The 18,820-nt window shown below is 39.3% G+C and overlaps 1 protein-coding gene across 7 annotated transcripts in view; it reads left to right on the top strand.

Annotated features, from left to right (window-relative positions):
- The first annotated feature begins 5,418 nt into the window (after positions 1–5,418).
- ATXN3 (ataxin 3) overlaps positions 5,419–18,820 on the top strand; it is a 44,451-nt gene continuing 31,049 nt past the window's right edge. For 6 of the 7 annotated variants that reach the window (XR_005216228.1, XR_005216229.1, XM_037832041.1 and 3 more), the window contains exons 1-2: positions 5,419–5,481; positions 18,620–18,784. Coding sequence is in view for 4 of the 7 variants with exons in the window: in XM_037832041.1 (XP_037687969.1) it covers positions 5,458–5,481; positions 18,620–18,784 (189 nt within the window). In the remaining 3 variants the exon portion in view is untranslated. Of the gene's footprint in view, positions 5,482–18,619; positions 18,785–18,820 lie in introns of those variants that run through there. The other variant, XM_037832040.1, reaches the window with a different exon arrangement.

Consider the following 18,820-nt stretch of genomic DNA (forward strand, 5'->3'; position numbering starts at 1 on the left):
ATAGCTTATCTGTTCTTCCTGGATTATTGTTCCCCCTTCCTTAATTGCTCTCTACTGCTAGTTCCCCTACATTCTACATTATAAACCATTTGTTTTACATTTTTCAAAGTTCACATTAGTGGTAGCATATAATATTTCTCTCCCTCATTTTTGAAGGACAGTTTTTCCGGATATAGGATTCTTGGTGGCAGTTTTTCTCTTTCTGTATCTTAATTATATCATACCACTGCCTTCTCGCCTCCGTGGATTCTACTGAGAAATCCACACATATTCTTATCAAGCTTCCTTTGTATATGATGGATCACTTTTCTCTTGCTGCTTTCAGAATTCTCTCCTTGTCTTTGACATTTGATAATCTGATTAGTGTCTTGGAGTAGGTCTATTCAGAACTATTCTGTTTGGGGTATGCTGCGCTTCTTGGATCTGTATTTTTATGTCTTTCATAACAGATGGGAAATTTTCAATGATTATTTCCTCCATTATTGTTTCTGCCCCTTTTCTCTTCTCCTTCTGGGACATCAATGACATGTATATTCATGTGCTTCATTTGTCATTGAGTTCCTTGAGATGTTGCTCATATTTTTCCATTCTTTTCCCTATCTGTTCTTTTGTGTGTAGGATTTCAGATGTCCTGTTCTCCAGTTCATGAATCCTTTCTTCTACCTCTTCAAATCTGTTGTTGTATGTCTCCATTGTGTCTTTCATCTCTTCTATTGTGCCTTTCATTCCCATAAGTTCTGCCAATTGTTTTTTCAAACTTTCGAGTTCCTCCCTATGTCTGACCAATGTCTTGTTTATATCCTTCATCTCTTTTGCCATATCTTCCCTCAACCCATTTTATTTTTTAATTGATTTAGGAAATTTGTTTGATTAATAATCAGCTGTTTCAATTACTGTATCTCAGTTGAAGTGCAAGTTTGTTCCTTTGATTGGGCCATATCTTCACTCTTCCTAGTGTGATCTGTAATTTTCTGTTGCCTAGGCATCTGGTTTCCTTGATTACTCCAATCAGATTTTCCAAGACCAGACAGGCCCACATCTCAGGAAGAGACTGTATTCAGTATCAGGTTTCCCTGAGGGTGAGACCCAGAAGATTGTCAAATTTTCTTGTGAGGCCTCTAGACTCTGTGGTTTTCCTATCCTGTCCAGCAGGTTGTACTTGTCAGCCCTCATCTCCCCACCAGCATAAAGAGGTGCACTGTATTTAATTCTCAGTGGACCTTGTCCTTGCCAGGGACTGAGGGTGTCTGAAGCCAAGCTCAAGATTTTTTTTTTTTCTCCCCCTGTCCCCCAGGCCTGGGGTCTGAGTTCTCTGAGAGAGAGCCACCACTTGAACTGGGCCCTGCTCCCCAGTTTTCTTAGGGAAATTAAGCCCTTTAGGGAATTCTCTCCTACACGTGAATTTTCCTTTGACTCTCTATCTTAACTCCACCCTTGTCTGGGTCAGTGCTGACAACTGAAAATGCCTGAGGCTTTCTGTAAAGAGCTACTTAGAATGAGAGAGAAAAAAAAGGAAAAAAAAAAAAGCATGAAGTCCCCTTTTCAGAGCCAGTGCCCAGCCCTCTAGTTCACCAAGCAAGAACCATGGTTGGTACCTGGTTCTGTTTCCCTCTTGTCCATTATTCTGACATCAGTAGACTCCAAAAGCCTTTGTTTTATTTACTTATGTATTTTTTTTTCAGTCAGCGCTGCCTCCTCTCTGCCAGAATAAGCCTCTGGGTTCCTTTCCTGCTTGCTCTGGGTTTATCTCTGCTCATATTATGTATTCAGTAGTTCAAATTTGTTAATTAAAACCACAGTTGGAGCTTGGTTGAGCTACATTTCCCTTGCTCCCAGCAGGGAGTGCTTCTTTTTCCCACACCAAAGTTATGCAACTCAGCCTCCTATGCCAGTGTGTGTGTGTGGGGGGGGGTGGTGGCGGTGCAGCTCCGCAGTTTGGGGAACTTCACTTACAGTTCTGTGCTGCAATCTCAGCCATTCCTTACTGGTGTACAATGTTGTCCAGTCATGGGTGCCCCCCCATTAGTTGTTCCAGACTATTTTCTAGTCATTCCTGGCTATTTACTAATTGCTCTAGGGGACTAACTAAATTCCACACCTCCCTATGTTGCCATCTTGCCCTGTCTCGATTGTTGAGTTTTGAAGGGCAGGTATCTTACAAAGTTGGATAAAGTTGAGGACATGCTGAATTTCTAGTTGAGTTATTAATCATAATATGGAATGCAGCAAATCTAATACCTAAGTCATAGCTTCAGTGGCAAAGTCAAAACCAGAGCCTACGTTTTGACTTCAGGGCATTGATCTTTTCACTTTATGATGTTTGTTATTAATCACTTGCTGAACAGGACAGGAAGGCCTAATGAAATAAGTATTAATTCTATATTTAGTGCCTGTTTTGCCAAGCACTGTTCTAGGTGCTGAAGATTTGACAGTGAACAAAATAAAATCCTTTTGGAAGTTTACATCCTAATAACAGTTTAAGTATATATATTTTTTCCAAATAATACATTAATATTCATAAAAAAAATCATGAATTAAATTCTATACAGTGAAAAGTCTCTGTTCTAGTTTGCTAATGCTGCAGAATGCAAAACACCAGAGATGGATAGGCTTTTATAAAACGGGGGTTTATTTCGCTACACAGTTACAGTCTTAAGGCCACAAAACGTCCAAGGTAACACCTCAGCAATCGGGTACCTTCACCAGAGGATGGCCAATGGCGTCCGGAAAAACCTCTGCTAGCTAGGAAGGCAGCCGGTGTCTGCTCCAAAGCTCCGGCCTCAAAACGGCTTTCTCCCAGGACGTTCCTCTCTAGCAAGCTTGCTGCTCTTCAAAACATCACTCCCAGCTGCACTCACTTCCCTCTCTCTGAGTCAGCTCATTTATATAGTTCCACTGATCAAGGCCCACCCTGAATGGGCGGGGCCACGCCTCCATGGGAACATCTCATCAGAATCATCTTCCACAGCTGAGTGGGGCACATTCCAAGCAAATCCAACCAGCACCAAAAACTTCTGCCCCACAAGACTACAAAGATAATGGCATTTGGGGGACACAATACACTCAAACTGGCACAGTCTCCCTCCCACATTGTCCCCAGTTTATCTAGTTCCCTTCTCATCTCAAATATGTACCTCTGGGTCTCCTGTATATTCTTCCATAGATTTGTATTGTATATGCATGAAAAAATACATTTGTATTTTCTCCTAGGGACACACACTTTTTTCTTAAACATAAAACATGGTTTGCATTTTTTTCACTTCATAAGACTGATTTGTTTCCCTAAAAAGGCTACAGTTCATAACCTGGACTGTTTCCCCAATACAGAGCTGTATGCTGTGGACACAGAGATATTCAACAACTGCTAGTAAATCTTCCTCTTGAACACCCAGTCCTCACTGGCAGTCCCCATTTCCTTACCTCCCACTGCCCCTTCTGCTCCCCTGAACTTGCACTCATCAATGTCACCAACAGTCTCCACGGCAACACAACTTAGTGTGTTGTATGATAAATCCTTATGTTGCTTGACCTCTTTGCCACAATTGACACTGGACTGCTCTTTGAAACATTCTCTCTTTCCAGGGCTTCCATAATATTACATTCTCCTGCTTTTCCTCCTTCCTCCTTGCCTGTTCCTTCTCTATCCTCAGGTCTCTGTTTTAGATCCTCTTCTCCATCTTTTCCTTTCCCAACATGATACTCTTCACTCCTATGGTTTCAGTTACCTTTTTTATGTGACTCCTGGTTCTGCAGCTCAAACAAGGCTCCTTATATCCAGACCCAGATACCCAACCATCACCAATGATTTGGATGTCTCATAGATATTTCAAATTGCACATCCTAAAGACTTAAAGGCTTCACCATCTTCTCTTCCCAAAACCTTGCTCCTCCTCCAGTATTCTCTATCTCAATGAATATAACTCATTCCCAAGGGGTTGCCTAGGGCAGTATGGTGGTTTGGAGCTGTATGAACCCCCGGGGTGAGATAGGGGGAGGGATGTTCTTAAACTTAATCCATTCTTGTGAGTGTGAACACATTTAATTAGGACCTTCTGATGAGGTTCCTTCAGTTAAAGTGTAATCAACTCAGGATAGGTCTTAATCCTATTACTGGGGTCCTTTATAAGCAGAATGAAATTTAGACAGTGAGAAATCCCCGGAAAACAAGAAGCTGAAGATCAAAATAACCCAGAAAAGAAAGGAGAGCCAGCAAGGTCCACCACGTGCGCTGCCATGTGACATAAGAGCCCAGAACCAAGGATCACTGGCAACCAGCCCCAGACTGCCAGTCTTCAAAAAGGCGGGATCTCCTTGATAATGCCTTGATTTGGACTTTTTCCTAGCCTCAAAATTGTGAGCTAATACATCCCTACTGTTTAAGCCCAACTCATTGCATGGTATTTACTTGAGTAACCAATGAACCTAAAACAGGTAGAAAACCAGTAGTCATCTTTGTTCCATATCTCTCTCTCCACTCCCTAACCAAGTTATTTTGAGTGTCCCTACTTCCTAATTATCTCTCATAACGGTCTCTCTCAACTCCAAGTCACTATGCTATTCCAGGTCACCAACATCTCCTCCAAGATTCCTTCATCGGCAACTGCTCTCTTCTGGGACCAGAATGATCTTTCTAAAAGATAAATATGAGCCTATCTCTTTTAAATACATCATATAGCTCACCAGTGATCTCAAAAGGTACACCTTCCTTAATCTGGTTTCAAGGTGCAGGATTTGCTCCTATCCGACCCCTTCAGCTTCATCAACCAACAACCCTTTAGTGGACTTATCAGTTGACCCCAAATGATGCTTGGTCTTCAGGGACAGAGTACCTACACCAGAACAAGCTGCCTGGATTTGAACCTTTGCATGGCAACTTCCTAGCTAATTTTGGACATTGTGCTATTCTTAACCTCTCTGGGCCTCATTTTTCTCATGTGTAAAATAGGTAAAATAAAAATGCTTACATTAAAGCTAGGTATTGGGTGATGCAATGATGCCTTTTTCTCTATGAGGTTTTCAGTGGGAGAGGTGGAGGGAGATACTAAATATTTATGTACATATATGATAAATACAAAGCACACAGTAAAGTGGAAAGGAAAAAAGAACATAGAACCCGATGGTCCTTATGCAGAGCCCAGAAGACTAAGAATCCAATAGCAATGGGTGGAAAGCGGAAAGGAACCTCCACACGGCAGGGGGCGCTGCACCAATCCAGGAAGCCGGCTATCAGAAGATGGGAAGATACGCTAGAAAGATCACGCGTCTTCTCGTTTACTGCCCGGGCGTTCACGCTCACTTCGCTCCACGTGACTTGCATCCCAGGAAGTGATTGGTCTGCGCCAGGCACGTGAGCTGGGGCGGCACGAGGTGGAGTGGGGTGGGCGGAGGAGTGGGGCCGGGGGCGGGGCTGGAGGGGGCTGGTTCGGCGCGGGGGCCGTTGGCTCCAGACAAATAAACATGGAGTCCATCTTCCACGAGAAAGTGAGTGTCCGCGTTCGGTGGGGCTCTGCTTGCCGCACGGTGGAAAGCTTGGCTGTGATATCGCCGTCTCTCGGGGGGCTGGGTGCGGCCTGAGTCGCCTCCGACCCGGCTTAGCCCGGCGAGGGACCCCGCCCGAGCCGCCCGCTGCCTCCGCCCCGGGAGGGAGGCTTTCCTGCCGCCCCATCCGCTCCAGAGGCTCCTGCCCCGGGAACCCCAGGAGCCCAGAACCCGGGACTTCGGGAGAGCCGGGAGGGAGTGAAAGCAGGGCCGTGTTGGGGGATGGCAGCGAGTGGATTGGCTTCTGCGTTTCTCAGCCACTTTCCGAAGCCTTTTCGAAGGATTCATTCTCCACTCCCTCTCGCCAACGCGTCCCTCGACCCTTCCCAGCTCCAACCCACTCCCATTCATGGCAGAATTAACTTTTTTTTAATCTAGGCTCCTCAGTTCTGTATTGGAGGCTCCCAAACACTTAGATCCTTGGGGTTCGTGTCTTTCTCCCCGCTTAGGTCCGTGAGCTTTCCGAAGGCAGGGACCTTGACTCGTCGATTCGTAGGGCCTGACACTTAGGGAAGTGAAGGAGGAAACCCCGTGCGCCCCGAAGAAGGGAAGTCTTCACAAGAGTATTTGTTATAGGATGTTTGGGTTTCGTTTTTTTGGGTATTCCCATCTTGCTTCATCAGGAAGCCAGCTTTGTAGTGGTGGCCTCGAATAAGTTTGTTGTGGTGGTCCGCCTAAGCCGGTTCTCGCTTTGATTCTTAAATGATCACCCACTTGAAGTTGTTAGTGTCATGTGGAGAAATTCGTCTCTTTTTAAAAAAATTTTTCTAAGATCTTTTTATTTGTTATTTTTACATTTATGTACCTGGTCTTAAAATTTTGTTTATATTGTAGTAACAGATAATTGTCAGTTATCAAGTCATTTGGGTATGAGTGAAACATTCCTCAGGACAACTTTGGCAAATGATAACTTGTTTCATAACAGTTTGGTGTTTGGAAGGGGTTGCTGGTGAAGATGTTAGTTAGTAGGAGCGAAGGATTTTTGTTTTATTAAATACTCGTGAATGATCCCTTATCCAAGACATTTAAAAATACACACATATGCACATACATGAATCAAATAGAGACAAGGTGACATACTACAAATTAAATAAATTGTTAAATGGAATGCTATTTTATAGTGAACGTTTCAGAAAGTGTTGAAACTGGAGTTGACGTTTTTATATGTTGGAGAGAAAGGACTCAGTGATATAGTTACTGTTTGATCTGTTGACTTGATTGACATGAGATATGCATCTTGGACAAGAGATTGTTGGCTAAGGAGATTTAGGTGAAGAGAACCCTACCTGTATGTAATTTAATTTCAAAGGCTTTGGTGGAGGACCAGATGTTTCTGTATGTAACACTTGAAACATTTTCACACACCACTCCTTGAGAATTAAAGTGTATTTTTAACAATATTGATTGTTACTACCTTGGATAGAATTCTGTTAAGGTAACTACTGAACTGTGGGACCAAAAGAAGCTGGGTGCTAGCCTAATGAATATCTACTTCCCTGAAAGAAGTCCACTCTCAATTATTAGTAGCCTATAGGTTTAAAGATTAGGCTCTCTGCCCAACCCCCAGTACAGATACTTCAGGAATACATTTCTCCGCATCAACTTGTATGTACTTAGCAAATGAAGGTACTTAACAAATTGAAGTTCTTCAGGCATATTTCAAGAATTTGGAAAGCACATTTAACCATAAGGCCCATCATTAATCTTGTATACAGTCCATCCTGGGAATGTATGAGCTTAATATGCCGTTTTCCAGAGTACTCTCTTCCCCCTTCCACCCCCTGTATCGCCCTTTTAACTCTTGCTAGGTCCTGGATTTGGAGAGCCAGGGAGCCAGCTTTAGCCTTGAAGATGTATAGGTAGGGATACCTGCTTTCAAAGGGCCTTGCAACTACTTCCACTTGGAGCATTGGTTTCCCCATTTTCAGAGTTGTCATTTTAGAATGTAAGCTCAACAATTGTTCACTTATGTATCTTGAGTGCCCAGACAGTGCCTGGCACATAGTAGGTGCTTAAATATTTGAATGAACCAAGAGAGTTCACTCAGCATCTAAGATGTGTATGGTGCTGGTTATCTAAAGTAAACAATAGTTCAGGCATTGCAGGCCATATAGGGTCTCTATAGCTTAGTCTTTGTTGTTTTGCTTTGTTTCCAACCATTTAAAAATGTAAAAACTATTCTTAGCTACTGGGGCAGGTTGAAATTGTCATGTGGGCTGTAGTTTGGTAACCCCTAACTTAAACCCTACTGCTAAATGGCCACTGTTCTGCTTTGCTAATGCTGCCGTTATGCAAAACAGCAGAAATGGATTGGCTTTCATAAAGGAGATTTATTAAGTTACAAATTTACAGTTCTGCAGCCATAAGAATGTCCAAACCAAGGTATATACCTAAACTGGAGAATGGCTGTTGGCATCTGGAAAACCTCTGTTAGCTGGGAAGGCACGTGGTTGGCATCTGCTTGCTCCCAGGTTGTGTTTCAAAATGGCTTTCTCCCAGGATGTTTCTCTCTAAGCTTCTGGGGTGTTCTTTTAGTTTCTCCCAGGTAAACTCTTGCCTAGCAGAAGTCTACTTTCAATGGCCGTCTCCAAAATGTCTCTCTCAGCTGCGCCATTGATCTCCTTCTGTTTGAGCTCTTATAGGACTCCAGTGATTTAATTAAGACCCACACTGAAGGTGTGGGGCCACACCTCCATGGAAATAATTCAGTCATAGTTATCACCTACAGTTGGGTAGGTCACATCTCCATGGAAGCAGCCTAATCCAAAGGTTCCAACCTAATCAAGACTAAATACGTTTGCCCCCCACAAGATTGCATTAAGGAACATGGCTTTTTCTGGGGGACATAATGTATCCAAACTGGCACAACCACTAACTGTTGGATGTTTTGGGTTTATTTCTGGAGACTTCCTTTTGTCATTTTTGTTACCGCTTCCATTGCTGAATACTCTTGGTGTGGTTGCTGTGCCATCGAATTTGGTAACTTTTAATGTAATGTGAACTGGGTGTAATAACCAGACTTCTTGTAGTTATATTTAAAGGTAGTGAAAAGATGCTGAGCATTGACTTTGTGGCATTCATTTTGCCATTTTTAGTATATCTGAGGTTTAGGATTAACCAGATTCCAAATAAGTAACTTAAAGTGGTAATAGCACAGAATTTGAAACCGCTGCCTGGTTTGGAATCTCAGCACTACCATGTACCACCCCTGTGATCCTCAGCAGGTTACCTGTAATCTCTGTGCAGGTTTCCTCTGCTATAGCATGAAGATAAGGTGTCTACTCAGATTGATGAGTGCTTAAAATGCTATCTGGCATAAAGTCAGTGTTGCAGAAGTGCTGGCCATTGCCATTATTCAGATGCTTGTGTTTACTGTACTTTGTAATAAGGAGTGAAAGACAGTAAGAGGAGGTGAAGAACTGCTGCTGGGTTGATTGCATGTCTCCGATTAGTCTATTTCTGAGAGCACCCTTAGGGTTTTGCCTGATTTCTGTTGTGGTTAGTAGTATCATTGGGCATTTGAACTAGTTACAGATTGATCCTGAAATCTTTGGCGGGGAGGATGATTTGGTTGCAGTTCCCTTTTGTGTTTTTATAAAATAGTTTGGTAGAGCTGGAGATGCAGTTTACTCATCTTCTGATGCTGCTATCACAATACAATAAAGTCTGAGCCTGAAATCATGGGATTTAAAAACTGATTCTAGCAAATCAAAGTTCTCTTCTACTTTGGTTAAAGCTTAATGATTGATGATTCATAAGAAGGAGACTGGGGATAGTTTCTTGGTGGGGGGGGGTGCATCATCTTGGGTGGTGCCATTTCACAATATTTTTGGTCCGTGTAGACTTTGGTTCCTCTTGTGACTTAAAGTGATTTCAAATTTGGAGTGGACAGTTTGTTCTTTGAATCATTTTCCTTCCTTTAAATCATAGTAGAAGTACAGGACTTGCTGATATTATTTCCTATAGCAATACAGTTTTACTTAGACAAAGTTTGCTTTTAAATGCCTATTTTTCATATTTTAAAGAAAATTTTAATATAGAAGATTTTTTGATCAAATATTTAAATGTCACTAAATCTGTAGTACAACGATGATGACCATAGTTTGAAAAGCCCAAACTCTGAGGCATTGATTTTGGTAACTTTTAATAGGAAATTTGATTTAGTACTGTTCTCAGAAAATCCAGTGTCTGGTCATCATGTTAGGTAGCTTTTGATGTGTAGAATAACTGTATCTTAGCAGAGGCTTTTATATTGTTGTTTGGGTTTTTTAAAAAATTATAACACATACAAGAGCACATAAATCTAAGAGTACAGCTCAGTGGTTTTTTCACAAAGTGAGCACTGTTCTCTAAACAACACATCAAATAATAGACATTCACCTGCATCCTAGTGGCTCCTTTTGTGCCTCTTCCAGGCACTAACTCTCCGTCTACTCCCTCACCCCGTCGCCTGCAAGGGTGACCACTGTCCTAAATTCTAATATTATGGGTTATTTTTGCCTGCTTTTGTTTTCTTTTTAAAATTTTTATTGGTGTAACATACATACAACATTAAATTTCCCATCTTAACCACTTTAAAATATACAAGTCAGTGGTATTAGATTCGCAATGTTGTGCCACCATCACCAGTTTTGCCTGTTTTTTGAGCTTATGTAAATGGAATCATACAGTGTGTACTCGTTTGAGCCTGACCTTTTTTATTTAACATTGGTATAGTTAATTCATTCTTGTTGTATAGTATTCCTTTGTAAATATAATTTATCATTTCTACTCTGTGAACATTTGGATATTGGGAGCCCTTATGAGTAGAGCTTCTATTGGCAATCTTGTACATGTCTTTTGATAAACATGTTTGCATTTCTTTTGTTTGCATTATGTATCTAGAAGGACAGTTGCTAGAACATGGGATATGCATATGTTGAGCTTTAGTTTTTAATATTTTTTTATTATAGAAGTTATAGGCTTACAGAAAAATCATGCAGAACATAAAGAGTACCCATATACCCCCCTCATACATGTAGTTTTCCCTATTACTAACACTGCATTAGTGTGGAACCTTTGTTAAAATTCATGACAGAATAGTATTATAATTGTACTATTAACTATAGTCTGTAGTTTACATTAGAGTTCACTGTTGTGCTTTACAGTCCTATGTGTTTTTTTTTTAATTTATTCTAGTAACATGTATACAACCTAAAATTTCTCCATTTAACCACATTTCAATATATAATACAGTGCTATAAATTGCATTCACAGTATTGCGCTACCGTCACCACCAACCATTACCAAAATTTACCCATCAGCCCAAACAGAAGTTTTCTATCAAGTAAGCATGAACTCCTAATTTCCTGCACTTATCCTGGCCACCGGTAACCTATATTCTAATTTCTGACTATGAATTTGCATATACTAATTATTTCATATCGGTGAGATCATACATTACTTGTCCAATTATGTATGCTTTTCATGCAATGTCTTCATGGTTCATCCAGGTTGTCACATGTATGGTAACTTCAATCCTTTTCACGGCTGAATAATATTCATATATATATATATATGTACACATACCACATTTTGTTTATCCATTCATTTGTTGATGGACACTTGGGGTATTTCCAGGTTTTGGCAATTGTGGAAAACTGCTGTGAACGTCAGTGTGCAAATACCTGCCTGAGTCCCTCCTTTCAGTTCTTATGGGTATAAGGCTAGAAGTAGAGTTGCCAGGTGTTATGGTAACTCTATACTTAACTTTCTTAAAAACCGCCAAATTGTTTTCCTAGTGGCTGCACCATTTTACACTCCCACCAACAATGAATGATTTTTCTTATTTCTCCACATCCTCTCCAACATTTATTTTCCTTTTTTTAATGGTAGCCCTTCTAGTGGGTGTGAAATGGTATCTCATTATGGTTTACATTTGCATTTCCCTAATGGCTAGTGATGTTGAGCATCTTTTCATGTGCTTTGTGGCTATTTGTAACTCTTCTCTGGAGAGATGTCTATTTGAGTCTTTTACCCATTTTTAAATTGGGTTGTTTGTCTTTTTATTTTTGAGTTTTAGGATTTCTTTATGTATTTCGGATATTAAGACATTACTGGATATGTGGTTTCCAAATATTTTTTCCCATTCTCTAGACTTCTTTTTATTTTCATTTTGAAGTCCTCTTGTGCACAAAAGTTTTTAATTTTGATGAGGTCCCATTTATCTATTATTTCTTTTCTTGCTTAATTGCTTTAGCTAGAACTTCTTGTACAATGTAAATAACAGTAGTGACAGTGGGCACCTTTGTCTTGTTCCTAGAAGCATCCAGTCTTTTACTATTGAGTATGATGTTAGTAGTGTATTTTTTTATACATTCCCTTTATCATGTTGGGGAGGTTTCTTCTATTCATAGTTTTTGAATGTTTTTTACCAAGAAAGGGTGCTAGGTTTTGTCAAGTGCCTTTTCTTTGTTGACTGCAATAACCACGTGGTTTTTTACCTCATTCTATTAATGCAGTATATTACATTAATTGATTTTCTTATGTTGAACCACCTTTGTATTCCTGAGATAAATCCCACTTGATTGTGGTATATAATTCTTGTCACATACTGTTGGATTCGGTTTGCTAGTATTTTGTTGAGGATTTTTGCATATATGTTCATAAGGGAAATTGGTCTGTAATTTTCTTTTCTTGTGGATCTTTAGCTGGCTTTGGTGTTAAGTTGATGTTAGCCTCATAGAATGAGTTGGGAAGTGGTCCCTCCTCTTCAATATTTTACAAGTATTTGAGTAGAATTGGTGTTAATTCTTGAAATGTTTGGTAAAATTTACCAGTGAATCCATCTGCTCCTGGAATTTTCTTTGTTGGGAGGTTTTTGATTGCTGATATAATCTCTTGTTATTGGTCTGAGATGTTCTATTTTTTCTTGAGTCAATATAAGTAATTTGTTTCTAGGAATTTTTTCAACCGGGTTATCTAATTCATTGGTATACAGTTCATAGAGGTATCATTTTGTAATCCTTTTTATTTTTATGGGGTCAAAAGTAATGTCCCCTTTTCATTTGTGATTTTAGTTACTTGCATTCTCTCTTTTTTTTTTTTAGCTAAGGGTTTGTTGATTTTATTAATCTTTTCAAGAACCAACTTTTGGTTTTGTTGATTCTTTTTATAGTTTTTTTATTTTTTATTTCATTTTTTGCCACTGTAATCTTTATTTCTTTTCTTCTGCTTGCTTTGGTCTACTTTGCTCGTCTCTTTTTAGATCCTCCAGTTGTGAGGTTAGGTTTCTGATTTGAGATCTTTTTTTTTAATATAAGCATTTAGAGCTATAAATTTCCCTCTCAACACTGCCTTCGCTGTATCCCATAAGTTTTGATATGTTGTGTTTTTCTTCTAATTTGCCTCAAGAAATTTCCTAGTCTCCATTGTGCTTTCTTCTATCCATTGGTTGTTGAAGAGTGTGTTGTTTAATTTCCGTAGGTTTATGAGTTTTCCATTTCTCCCTCTGTTACTGATTTTTAGTTTCATTCCGTTGTGGTTGGAGAAGATACGTTGTATGATTTCACTGTTTTTTAGTTTATTGAGACATGTTTTGTAACCTAACATATGGTCTATTCTGGAGAATGATCCATGTGTACTAAAAAGGACTGCTGCTGTTGGGTGAAGTGTTCTGTATATGTATGTTTGACCCTTCTATAGTCACCTTTGTTCCTCATAACAGTCTTTGACTTAAAGTCTATTTTATCTGAGTATTGCTACCCCAGCTCTCTTTTGGTTACTATTTGCATGGTATATTTTTTTCCATCCTTTCACTTTCATCCTACCTGTGTCTTTGAATTTAAGGTGAGTCTCTGGTAAATAGCATATATTTTGATCATGCTTTTTTATCCATTCTGCTGATCTCTACCTTTTGACTAGAGAGTTTAATCCATTTACATTTAAAGTAACTACTGAAAATGCCAGACTTTCTTCTGTCATTTTGCTATTTTGTCTTTGTAAGTCTTACACCTTTTCTGACCCTCAATTCTTCCATTATTGGCTGTTTTCATATTTATTTTATTTTATTGAGTGTGCCATTTTGAGTCCCTTCTCATTTCTTTCTAGATATATTTTTCATATATTTTGTTTGTGTTCCCTTGGGCCTTAAATTTAACATCCTAAATCTAAAACAATCTTGTTTGATTCGATAATTTAACCTCAAGAGCATACATTTTCACTGTTTCTCTACCCCTCCATTCCATTTTATTGTACTTGTTACATATTATATTTGTATGCATTGTATGTCCAAAACCATAGATTAATCATTACTTTCAAGGCATGTGTATTTTAGAATTGGTAAGAAGTAAAAGGTGGCATTACATACCAAAAAATACGATACAGTAATACTGGCACTTATAATTACCCATATTAATGGTTACCTTTACTAGTGGTCTTTCTGCTTCCCAGTTTGATCCACTGTCCAGTATCCTTTCCTTTCAGTCTGATGAACTCCTTTTAGCATTGGTTGTACATCAGGTCTAGTGGTGACATACTCTATAAGCTTTTGTTTATATGGGAAAGTCTTATTCTAGCCCTCATTTTTGAAAGATCACCTCCCTGGATATAAACATCTTGTTTGGCAGTTGTTTTCTTTCACCACTTTAAATATTTCATCTCATTGCCTTCCCATCTCCGTGGTTTCTGTTGAGAAATAGGCGCTTTATCTTTTTGGGACTCCCTTGTACTTACACATTGCTTTTTCTCTTATATGTTTTGAAACTTTCTCCAGAGCAGCAGTTTGACTATTTTGTGTCTAGGTTGGGTCTCATCCAGTTTATTCTGTTTGAGTTCATTGGGATTCTTGAGCATTCATATTCATGTGTTTGTTAAATTTAGGAAGTTTTCTGCCATTTATTTCTTTGAGTATTCCTTCTGTCCTTTCTGTCTCTTTTCTCCTTCTGGGACTCCTATAATGTGTATATAGGTTTGCTTAATGGTATCCCACAGGTCTCTTAGTTTCTCTTTGCTTTTTTAACAATTCTTTTTCTTTTGCCTCTCAGCCTGAATCATTTCAGTTGTCTTGTGTTCAAGTTCACTGATTCTTTCTTTTTCCAGCTCTAATCAGTTGTTGAAACCCTCTTGGGAATTTTTCATTTCCGTTATTGTGGTCTTCAACTGCAGCATTTCTCTTTGGTTCCTTTTTAAATTTCTATGTCTTTATTGAGATTCTCGTGTTGTTCCTTCATTGTTATCCTCATATCCTTTAGTTCTGTCTCTGTATTTTCCTTTATCTCCTTGAGCATATTGAAGGTCATTTTAAAAAAATCTTTATGCAGTATATCCAAAGTCTGCTCCTCTTCATTGATGGTTTCTGTATTCTGGATTTTTATCCTGTTCCTTTGAATGGGCCATCATTTCTTGTTTCTTTGCTTCTCTTTTAATCTTTTGTTGCACACTGGTACATTTTAATATTTTAAAATGGGATTTTGTCCCTAAACTGTGTTCCTTAAGCGTGTATCCAGCTAGTGATATGCCAGAAATGTCCTTGAGTGCCAAGAGCTAACACAAACAAATCAGCTCAAAAATAAAAACAAAAACAAAAACACGTTCGTGGTTTTTGCAAATTGGTCCTGCCTTGGCTGGTGCTATACGTCAGAGATTACCCCTCCTATCAAAAACATAAGCCTGAGGCAAACTGGAAGTCCTTTCTGTCTTTTCTGGTCCTGCATCTTGTCCTGGGCTTGTGCTTGTTCGTGGCCTTAGGATTTTCTCCATTTACAGGAATTGGAATGCCCCCTCTACAACCTCTGAAATTAACTTTCTTTCTTCCTGGGTGCTGTAATGTATGATTTAAAGCAGGTAAAACTTTGCCCAGGTTGCTTTGATTTTGTTGTTTCTTAAATTACTTCAGCTGTCTGCAAGTTGTTTTGCCTGCAGGGCATGTTCTGGGAGGATGAGCTTGAGACAGGTTTCCTGGTTCAGTCTCTCAAGATGCCACCCAATAGATTGGCACCAACATGCAGGCACCCTAGTATGTGCATTGGGGTTACTCTTCTTCATCTGGAACAAGGCCAGGGACCCACAGTGGGAGCGCAAGCTGGCTCCATACTGCTCTGGAAGGGGCTGGGAGAGGGGCCAGCAGACTTGCTCTATACTTATTCTACTGTTGATTTGGCACTCGTCCAGTTGCTGAAACCCTTTAACTGTTTTCTGTAATTTTGAGGATGATTTTGCCAATTTCTGCTAGTTGTTCAAAGATTCTGAGGGGAGAATGGCACCCTGTAGTGTCTTATACCACCATCTTGGTCAAAAGGTATATATGTTAAGTTTTAATAAATACTTAATGCAGTTTTCCAAAGTAGTTATACTAATTTTTTACTTCCACCAATAATACATATGAGTTTTGACGTCTGTATATCCTTGCCAACAATTTAACCATTCCAATGAGTATGTAAAGCAGTGGTTTTCTTTTTTTTTTAAATGCAATTTTATTGACATATACTCACATACCATATAATCCATCCAAGGTATACAATCAGTGGCTTCCAGTATCATTGTATATTTGTGCATTCATTGCCACAATCAGTTTTCAAACATTTTCATTACTTCAAAATAAAAAAATATGAAAAATAAAAAAGAAATAAAAAAAGAACATCTAAGCCATCCTATAACCCTTACCCCCCCCATTATTTATATATTTTTTATCATCATTTTATTACTCATCTGCCCATACTCTGGTTAAAGGGAGTGTTAGTCACCGTGTTTTCACTGTCATATGGTCACACGATAAAACTATATAGTTATACAATTATCAAGAATCAAGTCTTCTGGATTACCATTCAACAGATTCAGGTAATTCCTTCCAGCTATTCTAATACACTAGAAACTAAAAAGGAATATTTATATAATGTGTAAGAATAACCTTCAGATTGACCTCTTGACTCCATTGGATATCTGTCAGTCACTGAAGCTTTATTTTGTTTAATTTCTTTTCCCCTTTTTGGTCAAGATGGCATTCGCAATTCCACAATGTCATGGCCAGACTCATCCCTGGGAGTCCTGTCCCTCGTTGCCAGGGAGACTTAAAACCCTGGGAGTCATTTCCCACATACAGGGGAGGATGAGTTTATTTGCAGAGTTGGCTTAGAGAGGCCACATCTGAGCAACAAAAGAGGTTCTCTAGGGTAACTCTTAGGTGTAATTATTAGTAGGCTTAGCTTCTCTTTTGCAGGAATAAGTTTCATAAGGGCAAGCCCCAAGATTGGGGGCTTGGTTTATTAAGTTGAGGTTCCCTAATGCTGTGGGAATATCAGGAATTCCCCAGGTGAGGAAGTTTATAATATTCCCGCATTTTCCCCCAGTCCCTCAAAGGGACTTTTCAGATACTTTATTATTTTCTGCCCAAAGTATTCTGGGGTGCATCAGGGTATCATATTAACCTGCGCAGATTAATAAGATCTCATTCCCCATTCTAGTTTCCATGCAACCATGTTGTTTAAATAGATTGGCCCTATGGGTTATATTAGAAACATCTCTTAAATAACAGTCAAAACTCAGGAATAAATGTGACTGCCGTTCGAGTTTACAATCTACAAACCTTTACAACAAGCCTCACTGAATACTCCGCACTTCTGTGTCATTGATTGCCCAATCTGAAGCAGTGGTTTTTGTATACATTTTCCAGAGGACTAATTAAGTTGAGGACTTTTTTGTGTTTTTAGTCATTTGGCTGTCCTCTTATGTGCAATGTTTGTCTTGCCCATTTTCTAATAGAATATAAACAGAAAGTCTGTATTTCCCTTCAGATCACATTATAACATTCAGCGGGAATTGCTCTTTAGCAGTAGGAATACAGGTAGAAGGAAAAAGAGGTGGAGACAAGAAGTCTTCTCTCACCATTGTGGCTATGACATATTCCTTACCTAAATATGGAGGTATAAACTGAGCTCCTTGTTATTGTCTATTCAGACAGTCTCAGTGCTGCTTTCAAAATCCATCATTTATACGCTGTATCTTTTTCGACACCTGAATTTTGTACGTAGAAAATTGATGCATCAGGAAGAATATGTCTTGCATGGTGGGTCTCTTTGTGGCCACCACTTAACGGTGTAACACAGCTTAGAACAAATTGTATAGTGTCACACAGTCGGGGTTAAGGTGATCAACCTTATTGTAGAAAAGGAGGAACTTAGAGGGCCAGGGGTAGCAGAGAAGAAAGGGTTCTCCCATCTGCCATCATACCACAAAAAAGGCATGCTGAGGTTATGTTCTCGGCAAGTGATCTCACCCACCCATGCGTCTCCTTTCTTCTAGGACAAGCACAAGAAAGCAGCATTGTTTGAGGTGGGGGGATTTGGAGTGCCAACTGCTTAGTCAGTTGTCTGAGGAAGCCAGTTGCCCAGCAGCATCTGAATACCTTTGGGTCCAGGGGAAATTGTATTCCCCTCAATGGAGAAGGGTTGTAGGGACATAGCCAATTCTGTGAGAAGCTGAGTCTAGGTGCAGTCCCTCCTGTTTGCCTATCCAGGAGTGAGCTCCAGGGGTCATTTTTGGACAGTTCTGTTGATTGCAGTATACTTCATTTGTAGAATTTCTTGAAGAGAATTTCAGCTCTATAGCTACAAGTCTTCATTAACATAAAAACAGTTTTTGTCACCTGTATCAACTCTTGAGACTTGAAATTCTGTGGAGAGGCTTGTAGATTGAGTAGAGAATATCTTGTTGAAAGAATGAATGTTCTAGGGATTGAAATTCCCTTTTAGCATCAGTCATTTTCCATGGAATCCCTCCAAATAAATTTATTTTAGGCCGTGAAAATGAAAGGTATTGTTTTTAGTCAAATACGGGATTTGATATATTTGATAGATGATAATGTTTAATGTAAATCATTCTTAAATTCTCAACTCTAGCCAAGTAATTGTAATTTCATTAATGGGGGAGTTGTAAAATAAATGTTAGCATATGAAATGCATGTAACTTGTGTTAATCATGCTTATCTGAAAGATAAAAAGGTTCACTTTGCATTAAAAAGTTAATGATTAAATTTCTCTTTAGGGGAAGGTATTGTACAAATCTGTTTAACAAATCATATTTGAATTTTTTCTTTTGGAAATATTAGCAAGAAGGCTCACTTTGTGCTCAACATTGCCTGAATAATCTATTGCAAGGGGAATATTTTAGCCCTGTGGAATTATCCTCAATTGCACATCAGCTAGATGAAGAAGAGAGGATGAGAATGGCAGAAGGAGGAGTTACTACTGAAGACTACCGCACATTTTTACAGGTACTGATTTTAAACTCACTAGATTGCTTTTTATAG

This window comes from Choloepus didactylus, chromosome 4, assembly GCF_015220235.1.
Source record: "Choloepus didactylus isolate mChoDid1 chromosome 4, mChoDid1.pri, whole genome shotgun sequence".
Lineage (NCBI taxonomy): Eukaryota > Metazoa > Chordata > Mammalia > Pilosa > Megalonychidae > Choloepus > Choloepus didactylus.